Source organism: Drosophila sulfurigaster, chromosome 2L, assembly GCF_023558435.1.
Source record: "Drosophila sulfurigaster albostrigata strain 15112-1811.04 chromosome 2L, ASM2355843v2, whole genome shotgun sequence".
In the NCBI taxonomy this organism is placed as follows: Eukaryota; Metazoa; Arthropoda; class Insecta; order Diptera; family Drosophilidae; genus Drosophila; species Drosophila sulfurigaster.
Genome location: NC_084881.1, coordinates 4,814,552 through 4,826,057, shown reverse-complemented (window position 1 = coordinate 4,826,057; position 11,506 = coordinate 4,814,552). Strand labels below are relative to the sequence as shown.

At 38.0% G+C, this 11,506-nt stretch overlaps 2 protein-coding genes across 2 annotated transcripts; both read left to right on the top strand.

Annotated features, from left to right (window-relative positions):
* The first annotated feature begins 645 nt into the window (after positions 1-645).
* LOC133850743 (transcription factor glial cells missing 2) lies at positions 646-6,483 on the top strand. The gene is made up of 4 exons (XM_062286922.1): positions 646-1,013; positions 4,359-5,139; positions 5,190-5,280; positions 5,335-6,483. The coding sequence occupies exons 1-4, from the start codon at positions 1,003-1,005 to the stop codon at positions 6,327-6,329; spliced, it is 1,878 nt and encodes a 625-aa protein (XP_062142906.1). The 5' UTR covers positions 646-1,002; the 3' UTR covers positions 6,330-6,483.
* Positions 6,484-7,653: 1,170 nt separating this feature from the next.
* LOC133845237 (thioredoxin-2) lies at positions 7,654-11,106 on the top strand. Its single transcript, XM_062279640.1, has 3 exons — positions 7,654-7,814; positions 10,275-10,421; positions 10,487-11,106. Exons 1-3 carry the CDS (start codon positions 7,791-7,793, stop codon positions 10,634-10,636), a joined length of 321 nt encoding a protein of 106 aa, XP_062135624.1. The 5' UTR covers positions 7,654-7,790; the 3' UTR covers positions 10,637-11,106.
* The last annotated feature ends 400 nt before the right edge of the window (positions 11,107-11,506 follow it).

Genomic DNA, 11,506 nt, shown 5'->3' with positions numbered 1-11,506 from the left:
GAGAGAAACAAAAGGGAGAGAGATAATGAGCAATGACTGCTGCACACGCTTGCCACACTCCAGAGAGTTCGAGCCGAGTGTGCCTGCGTGTGTGTGAATGTACACATTTATTATCCGACCAATCAACGTAGACTGGAATGTGTGTTGGAAGTGCGCACACATACACAATGAGATCGAGTATATCTGACGGATACGTTTGCAACGGCAACAGCTACACCAGCTGTAGCTGTAGCTTCAACTGTGGCTGTGGCTGTGTCTGCAGCTCCCTATTGCGCATTACTCTTGGAGTTGGCTGGCTGCTTGATTATGCGCCGACGTCGTAGCCGCCGTCGCGTCGTTTGTGGAGTTTTTTTTTTGCCAAATTTATGCGGGTGGCGATGTACTCTTCATCTGCCCCTTGGTCCCATCCATATCCATGATATCCATTTGCCTCTTTGTGCGTCTCTCAGCAGCGCTTGTTGTTGGTTTTTGTAGGTGGAGCCAGGCACAATGCTATCATTGTCATTGTTGACAAAACTTTGCCAGCGTCGTTTTTGTCTTCGATGCCGAAGTTGCTCTGTTGATGTGCTGCTGTACGCGTTTTTGTTTTTGTCTTTTGTATCTGGCAGATACGTAAATTTCGCCCTGCTGCAAGCACACAGCATAGCGCGCACAGGTTGCCACAGTGAAAGGTCGTCTACGTCGGTTGTCGCTTCGTTATCGTTTCGTTATCGTTGTCTTTGAGTGCTAAAGCCGACGGTTACTGTTGTTTGGTATCTATTGGATTGAGATACAATTGTGCTAATGTCATAACGATGCCTTTACGACGGCATACAATGTGTTTTTTGCAATGGCCAAATGAGCAGTTAGCATTGAGCAGTGAATTGTGAATTGCGAACCGTGAAGTGCACAACTATTGGATACAAAAAATAACGTCGAGACAAACTAGAACAACAACAGCAAAAGCAACAACTCGCAATACCAAACACTTCAAAACTCTGGATAAGCCCATTTATTTGGAATATGGTTGTTTTGTAAGTGATCGAATGCAGACTCTCAGCGTGCTCAACGCCAGTCCCTTGACACCAGAAAAGAAATGAGAGAAAAAAGCAAAAGCGAAATAAATGCTGATAAACAGCTGCAATTGAAATACGTAATAACGAAATTCTTATACCCAGGCTACTATAAATAATTGACAAACACGAACAGATCGACTGTGATTATACCCTTTTCGAAAGTCCTTATAGTCGTATAGTACGTACGTCTTATTAAGAAACCCAGCCAGTAAAAATATTTGGTATAAAAAAATGAATATTTTTTATTTTCAATACCCAATTTACACGCCAATATACACTTTAGCGAAAGTGTGAAGGGTATTCCTCGAGCAAGATTTATAAAAAGAAAACAGTGTTTCTACGAATCGGATAACCCTCTCGCTCAATCATCAAGTCTGTGCTTCAATCACAAAATATGAATATACATAGTATACAATTGTCGATTAAATTGTCAAGACATATTAGGAATTGTTAAGACACAAGAAAACAAAAATACAATGTAAATAGAAACAGGCATTTTTTTTATAAACTCACAATGTAAAAAATAAGAGTTGTTCAAATATAAAAATATTTAAAAAATATCCCGATAGCAATGCTGTAATGCTTCAATTTGAAATTACTTTTGTTAAATTTTGAAAAAATGAAATCAAAACTAAAATATTTGATAGGTAGGATTATATTATTGCAATGATTTCATCTATAGTATGTAAATATTTAATAGAAATTAAATTACAATCACAGCGTATTTTAATGTGAATTTTAATTTTAGATGTTTGCATTTGGTTGTGGTTAGAAATATATAGAGTGCCTGTATAAATAACGCACGAACAAGTACTCGAGATAACACAGTAAATTACAAAAAAAAAAAGAAAAACAACAACGAATTCATATATAGTATTATATTTTCCATAATATACACTAAAGTTTCAGTTAAATATTGTATTTTACTACCGCAAATATAATCATATTGAGTTTATGGTATCGAATTATAAAAACAAAACATCTTAGGCGCAATCTCATTATAGCAATCAAAAGCAATAATGTGCCAATTGAACATTTATTGCTTTTCAAATTTGCCTTAAAATTATTTTAAAGGAAAGAAATAAAATTGCGAATTGTGATTTATAGAAATGCTCATTAGGGATCGATTTACTTTCAATAAACTGTATAATCCTTTCAAATATGTTGATTTAACTTTCATTTAATGTACATTATTTATATTTTGATCTTCAAAACAAACAACAACAATTGCTTGGTGTAATAATTTAAACTTGTTTGTTACGTCAAAAGAATATTGAAAAATGTAAAACCTGGTTACATTCTTAGAAGTGTTACTACTTCCGAATTTCTCAATTGGAGCTCAACGCGGTTCATAAATCAACGCAAAAAACCGAAGAGATATTTTAGATGACAATAACAACATTAAGAAACAATAAAAACGAAATGCTCACAAAAATATTTAAATTATTTCAAGCGCTTTATTATCATGCTGAGCGGGGCCTAGCCCTAGAGCAAGAGCGAATAACAGAGCATCTTAATGGCACTCGAAAGAACCAACGGGGGGGGGACAGACCACACGCAAAGGGCCAAACACGCGGGGGCTGATTGGGCCAAGTGAAAGGGTCAAATGAAAAAGCCGAGTGTGGATATACTGCGAGTATAAAGACATATTTTGTAGGTGACAAAGTTATTATAAACAGCGGACTCGTCTCGAATCGACTTGAGTCGTTTCGAATCCAATCGAGTCAAATCGAAACAACGAAGTGACGCTATCAAGATCAGATAAGACCTACGAAGTGTCAAGCGGTCGATTTACGAACCCAAAACAAAGCGGCAAGAAGCGAGAAATGTGCGTGGAACAGGTTCATTTTGTGGGGACCACCAAGCGGCGCTCAGGTATCAACTTGTTAGATGACGACAAGAGTCCAAGACTGAGACTGAGACCTGAACTGGGACTGAGACCAAGCAGCATGCTGACTTCTCAGTACACATAAAAAAACAATAGAAATCTTCTAGGCCGTAGGGCGCCCGCGCCTTAATGAGAAGCTGGGACAAATTTATTGCTAATTGTAGAGCGAGGCCCACTAAACGTTTGACGCATAAATCTAAACGTGAGGCTCCCACACAGCGGTTGACTGTGAATCTGATCACTGACTCCAAGATCACCAAGACTCTCCTCCTCCAATGGAGTACGAATCGCAGTGACTCAGAGCGCTGGCGCTTTAAGTGTCAATAAGATTGTCGCATTTAACTGACACTCGAATTACAAGGGACATCAGCTTGGTTTATTTGTGGGTTAACTAGGCTAAAACTAACGGAACCTGTTGTCTTACCAGACACTTTCGTGTCATCAATATCCGACGCCTGAAAGAGTTACGCGTGGCATGAGCAAGCATTTCATTTGATGATGCCCCCGTTACCCACGCAAAAGCCCATTGATTTCATTGGAATCGTTTAGAGGCGTAATTAAGATCGTAGTATTACCATTTGTGTGTCTGATAAAAAGCAGTCTGAAAAGATATCAGCACTCGGATGAGTTGATTTTCAAGTGCATTCATGCACATACAGTTTCTTAAAGAATGTCTAAATAGTTGAGTATCCGTTTAAAGAGCTTCTCTAGAGACTATGAACCCGCATAAGCATGAGTACATTCGTTACGTTCGATATTTGGCTCAATTTGAAAATTAATGATTAGTTGCAAATCGTGTATGTCATGCCCAGCAAAATAAAAAGAGAACAAAATATCAACATATATATTTCAAGTATATATAATTAATTTTTTTAAATTTATATTTTAACTGAAACTAGACTATTTAATCTTTGTAAGTTTTATAACCAAAAGACAATGAAGATTTTGACTTTTCCCTATTTTAAACAGGTATCTTTGGTCATCTACATCATCCACAAGTTTATTGATTGTCTTTGAAAATTGTGATTGATTTCAATTGCTGTTATTTCTAATTTATCTAATCTAATCTTTTTACATAAATATGAAAATAAAGTACTAAACGGAAACTATTTTGTTTTAGTTGTGAATGGTTTTTTTAGATATAGTTTTCTATATTCGATAAATACAGAATTGATACAGTTGTGAACAAGATTAATTCATTGAGGACTTGACTTTTCACTACGGATTTAAGTTCAATAAATAAGTTCAAAAAATGTTCTCGCATTCAATAAATATATAAAGTTTTTCAAATCCATATTTTTCCTTCACAACTGATTGTTCTAAGCTTTGCTGCTAACAATTAAAATTGTATTTCTAAGAAAAGTTGGAGTAATAATTTATCAAAATGAGAAAATAATTGAGTGCATCTATTACAGAAATGGCTACACTTTCAAGGCACACTACCAACAACTCCCACACTCCGAGCAACATCCTCAGCATCACAGTCATCATCAGCAGCCACAGCAACAACAGCAGCATCAGCCTCAGCAGCAGGAACAGCAGAGTCAAACATCCCATTTACCCGCCACATCCACCTCGACCGCGATGACAACGCACAAGTCGAAGCGAGACTGGGATATAAATGATGCAATCGTGCCGCAAGTAGCCGACATCGAATTCGACGAGTTCAGCGAATGGAGCGATGGGCATATGCGTCTAGTCTACTCGGTGCACAACGAGGAGGCAAAGAAGCACATCTCTGGCTGGGCGATGCGCAACACCAATAACCACAATGTGAACATCCTGAAAAAGAGCTGTCTGGGCGTGCTGGTCTGCTCACAGCACTGCACTCTGCCCAATGGTTCCAAGATCAATTTGAGACCCGCCATCTGCGATAAGGCGCGCCGCAAGCAGGAGGGCAAGACTTGCCCCAACAAGAGCTGTCGCGGCGGACGTCTGGAGATTAAGCCCTGTCGCGGGCATTGCGGTTACCCAGTAACACATTTCTGGCGGCATTCGGGAAATGCCATCTTCTTCCAAGCCAAAGGAGTGCACGATCATCTGCGACCTGATCCCAAGAATTCGAGCGTGTCCAAGCGAGCCTTTGGACGAGTTGCCTTGACGACCGGTAAAACAGCATCGATGGGCTCCTCGAGGTCGGCAAGTGTAGCTGCGTCCAAGAAGTCGGTTATTTCGGGATTGGTTAAACAGGTCAAGGTGAGTTTCAAAAACAAGATATTCAGTAATTTCCTTCTCTGCTTTTGCAGCAACAACAGAGTCTCATGGACAAGGTGCTGAAGCGAACGACGTCAAGCAATCCACTGGCCCATTCTGCCCTGGAGATATATCAGTTTAATGGTAAGAGCAGCCGGAAATTAATGTCAATATGATCTAATCTACAACTCTGTGCAGCATGTGGAAAGTGTACAACTTACAGCCACTGCACATGCGGCTATTTGGAGGATACAACACGTGCCCATCAGCTTAGCCAATCCTCGAACTATGTGAACAGCTCTTGGCCCCTGGCAACTGCCGAGTCAGCCCCGTGCGAGCCATCGGCAAATGTCTTTACGGTGAACCATCAGCACATTACCTACAACTATCCCATTTACCATGCCACACCGACTGCAGCAACTGCGGCGCCGAGCAAGTCACCTGGTTTGCCCTACACTTGCATATCTGAGTTGTCCGCATATCAGCCGGGCCTCAACACTCAGTCCAATCTCTCTGGCTACAGCAATGCTAATTGCCAACTAGCTTACGAGACCGGCTCGCAATTAGCCACACCGGAGCCGGAGTTCATCAACTATTCACAGATCAAGCATTTGGGCAGCGGTACAGAACTCGGTTGCAAAGGGGAAACAACGCCGACGATCAAGTATAATGCCACAGTCGAGGCTCAGCCGGTGGCAGGATACGCTGACGACAACTTTGACTACTACTACAATCGTGAGTCCAAGTCAGACTACGAGTTGCAGCAACAGTTCGCTGTCACCCACGGCCACAGTCATGGACATGGACATGGACATTATTATGAGAGCGCCAATAGTTACAATGGCGTCAGCTACTTTGACACGGGTACAACACCGCCAAGCAATGGCAGCGGTAGTGGCGGCAGCATTAACAGTAGTGGCATGAACATCACCAGCGGTAGCGGAAGCGGCAATAGCAGCAACTCGAACCTAAATCATGGCAGCTACAGCAGCTATTATGATCAATATTCAAACTATGAGCAACAGATGGCGGTAGCGGGTGGTTTCGTTGCAGCCGCTGGTGGCGTTGGCGTTGCGTCTATGGCTAATGTGGCTAATACTGTGGCTTCACCAACACCGACGCTTACATATCATCACCATCATCATCACCATTTGCATCATGCACAGGCACAATCAGCACACACAGCCCATTGATAGTACTTAACGATTACATTACTCATAGTTCATAAAATCACATAGTTTATACATACATAGCTCTTAGCCTAGCCTTCATTTATTTTTGAAATCTTAATTTCAATGTGTAGTATTTTAATTATTGTTTTTCTGTCGCATAAATAAATTATGAAAATGTTGGTTTGTAATCGTGTTGAATTTAAAACAAGTAAGAAAGTTACAGTCGAGTGTGCTCGACTGTGAGATACCCGCTACCCATTTTTAATAAAGGCAAAATATTGCGGTATCATTTTCAAAATATACCGAAAATACTAAACATATACCGAATGATATGTTTGGTATATCGATATAGTACACTATTCAAAATATACCATAGACGGCACAATGTACCAGATTGTCGGCCAAAGCAACTCCGACCCTAGTAAGTAGGCGTTTTTGCCATACAAAAGTATTTCTTTAATAACTTCCACAATTTGTATCTGATCGCAACCAAATTTTCAGGAATCATAACTACTATAATACTTATTATAATCGCAACTCTCTTTCAAATTCGGCTTGTTATTCGATTTTTTTTTGATTTGCGGGGGCGGAAGTGGGCGTGGCAAAAATTTGAAACAAACTTGACAAATTTATAGTTCTATCTCTTATAGTCTCTGAGATCCAGTGTTTCATACGGACGGACGGACGGACAGACGGACATGACTATATCGTCTCGGCAGTTGACGCTGATCAAGAATATATATACTTTATTGGGTCGGAGATGCTTCCTTCTCTCTGTTTCATACATTTCCTGCCGGCACAAAGTTATAATACCCTTCTACCCTATGGGTAGCGGGTATAACAAAAGCATCATTCGAGGTGTCATTTTCTATTTTAGAAAACACAATGAGAATTAATAATATTAATAACGTGTTCCCCATTCATTAAGAATGCGAATTATTAATTATTAAATTAGTCAGATTTCGGATTCAATTCAGAAAGACCTGCAAACCGACTGAACGTCTATTTTCTTTATATTTGCTATCGCCATCTATCGGAAATAAAGAGAACCATGCAATCAGCTGTTGCTCATTGACACAGTGTTGCATTACAGGCAACAGTGTAATGCGTTTAGCTGCTGTACAAGAAACAAAAAAATAGTATATTATGAATGAAATACTATAAATAAATTTAATAAAGGGAATTACGAAACGTGCCTTCTGCTAAGTTCGCACTATATCGAAAGCGACTGCCTTGCCAGATAGTCAAACAGTTGTCATCATTCGTACTCACCACATTCGCTGCTGGTGCTCTCTTTGGCGTGGTGAGATTGCTAGCGTGTAGAGACATCGAGCAGTTAGAGTTCTTGTTGGACATTGGCATTCATTACGCTAAAATCCCACGAGTCGGCTGCGTGTGCTGTGAAGCAGTGTGATAATTAAGCAAAATTAATAAGTTTTACCGGTTGTATTTCATATATCCCTAAAAAAAACAATCAGCAAAATGGTGCACATTGTGAAGGACGAAGTAAGTAATAAACTATCAGCTAAGGTGAAATATCTATGGCATTCCTGTGGGTTATTTGTGTCATCGAGTTAAGTAAGAGCGTAACATGAATTTACCCCACCACCAGCAGACCTCTTTCCCTCCACTTTTGCCGTACACATCCCATTACGATAACATTGCCATACGCTGTCGCATATAAAAATACAGTCTGCTGTGCTGGCGATACAAATGCTTAATAGAGAAAACTCGGCATATGACAATGATATCATCTCTTGTGGGCAATCGAAAGCCATCTCGTCGCCATAGAAAGTGTAAGGTTTTGACTCATTTCAAATACTCTCTGTAAGATATATGTACATATTATCAAGTCAATCGTATACATATATATGTATATATACTATATAGAGCAATCTGAATAGGTAGGAAATGACTATGCAATTTCACTAGTAGCAAAGATTCGTTGGCGTGGGTTTATTAGTTAGCCACAGGGTGTTACAGGGTGTTACTCGAAGCATACACATTTAAAGGTACATTCACATATGTACATCTTATAATGTACATATCTATGTATATGAAAGTAAGAGATTACACATCGTTTTGGCGGGCAACTCATAAGTAAACCGGTTTAAAACTTGCGACATAGTCACCTCTATTCAACTTATAATTCTTAGATGTTGAGTCAGTTATATTGTGTAGTAATCATATTCAAAATTTAAATAATTCACGACAACAAATACTTGGAAATTTATTTCGTGCATGGTGATGTCATAGAAACACTGTAAAAAACATAATATCATTGATTTCTAGCATGCATATACATATGCTATATAAATAACACTAAAGCAGAATTCAGAATTACCAAAAAGATCCATAAATTAATTAAAATTTTGAAACATTTAAAGTAGTAATTAGCCGACATTTGATGAACTAGAGATCGCAATAAATTATGATTTCATAATACTTTCTAGAAACGTTTTGTTTTCAAATGCCAGCTACGACTTTATCTAAATACATTCTGAAGCATTTCAGCAGAAAACCACATCCGGTTTTGCTAAAAAAAGATAGACACTTTTTTTGGTTTCATTCTCAAAGCATTAAAATGATAATTTGTTCTAATCAAACCTGCTTTTAAAAGAATTTTAATTAAGCAACAGAATTTTTGAGAAATACAACAAACAATGGAACAGTATGTGCATAAGAAAGTGTTTGATATTTTTTATTCTGTTTTAGATTTCAGAATTGTATCTTATGATACTTTATCTTTGTAAAGTTCGGGTGTTGATGCAAGACTGGTAAAAATTTGCTCATAAGATGAAATCGTTTAATATTGTTGCTCATATGACAATGTAAGACATTACATATAAGTCTTCAAATGAATTAAATTTCAAAAATGTTTGTTTTGAATCTATACATATTTATTGCGTCAACTGTCGATACTTACTTACGAGTTTTCCTCCACTCTGTACTTAATTTCATTATCATGAATCATTGTTGTTTACCTTTGCTTCATGTACGAATACAACCCGTGTACATGGCCATCATGAATGTCGTGCTGGAAATGTCTACAATTAATTAAAGGTCAGCTAGAGAAACGTGACAAGAGTTCTTTCCCCAGTTACAACAACAACAAAATCCGGTTAAAATAGTTGTTGAAGTGAAAGTACAATGATTTTGGATACGCCCACGTACATGACCATTGGTTCGTTCGTTCAGAAAATCGAATTTTTGAACTTGACGTCAAAACACATTTTTTCTATGCATTGTGGAATAAGTATAATACATGTTTAATTTGAAATTTAATATGGAATTAAGAATGCAATAAAATTAAACAATTTTCTTGAAAATTTGCACAAAAGCTATTTCACAATGTATTCATTTTAATAAATTATTGCACTCATACGACGTATGGATGTCCCTAGTTGTGACTCTAGCTGTTATCTAGGTCTAATCCATATTAGGGTAAAGTAATTAAGAAAATGGCTTAATACCCATTGGGCCACGTGGTCGGGTGGGCAGCTCTCTCTCTCTCTCTCTATATGTGTTGGTTTTGGTAAATAAATAGTCCAAATACAAATATTAAATTGCAAAAAAAATATAGTAAGTGAGGCTGCAGATGTAGCTTGTTTGTGTACCGTAGGGTTATCGTCGTTGTATATTGTGTGAATGACTGACTGATTGACACACATTTCTATTGGCAAACTCACATAAATATGCATGGTAATATTAAAACATTGTTACTAATGCTATACAGTTGTTGTTGTGCTTATCACACATGTTGCTAGACCGCTGATAACGGTAAACGTGTTACAGTAGCTGCCAAAAGTAAATCGATAGATTGAAGTGAAACGCGACCGCTTATGCAATGAGGCGAGTCATGAAATTGAGCGAAACTCAAGCACCTTCTTCTTTTTAGAAGTGATTGTTTAGATTATACCTAAAAATATCAATAAATTATTAATACAAATCATTTTTGCTTTGCAGAATGATTTCAAGACTCAGCTGACGAATGCAGGCGACAAGCTGGTCGTTGTTGATTTCTTTGCCACCTGGTGTGGACCCTGCAAGATGATTGCTCCCAAGCTGGAAGAACTCGCCCAACAATATACTGGCAAGATTGTTGTACTCAAGGTATGTTTACTTTTTGTGCAAAAACGAAAAAACAATAACTAAAGCTAAAATAATTTATTTTGCAGGTTGATGTTGATGACTGTGAAAGTATTGCCATGGAATACGAAGTGTCCAGCATGCCCACGTTCCTGTTCTTGAAGAACTCCAAGAAGATTGAACAGTTCGCCGGAGCTAATGCCAACAGACTGGCCGAAACTATTGCGCAGCACCTTTAAGCAACGCCTGAAATGCCTGTTAATGGATTGTCTGCAACGCATACACAAACAATAAGTTCAGGAATATCACTAAAAGACAATTCACTTAACGTATTCTAAACTTTTCTTTACGAAAATGTAGCTAATTATTATGTATTCCATAAGTGCAACGTTTGCCAGTGACGTGTCCAGCACATGCATGCCTCAATCATTGAAAATCAAATTGAATCCCTTTTGCACCATGGTTTCCACCCACCCAAGATGTAGAGCATTATTTGGAACAAGTACATTAAATTGTTTATTGTGTTCAACACTGTAGCGCAGGAGGTGGCTTTTAATGTAATTGCAATTAACGTAAAGTTCGCTTTATTAATTAAAAAATGTTTAATAATTTAATACCTTTTGTAACGCGAAACACATTGTAAAGAACAACAACATTGTCAACACAAACAGCAAACCGAAGCAAATTAAATAAATAAATGTGAAAAACATGCGCTTTGTTAAACTATTGATTCTAATTTGCTCGTCCTTTCTTATGTATTGTCAACTAAACCAGTTTGTTCTTTGCTCGAAAATATTGAGAAGAAAACAAGTATTCTGGAAATTAAGTAGTATTTCATAAAACAGGTATAGGTTTGATGATAATGAATTTAACGCTCTCTTAACGCTGACAACAATTAGTAAGAAAACTGGTTTCGAAGCAATTTAAAAGAAAAATAATATCCTAGCCCGATATTAATTTATTTCAAAACCTTGAATTTCCACACAACGAGTTAGAAAGTTGTAGTCAAGTGTGCTCGATCCGCTACCCAAAACAGGGTATTATAACATTGTACCTCCAGCAAATGTTATTAAAAATGTTTTGCGGGCATCTCATTTAGCTTTCTTAGT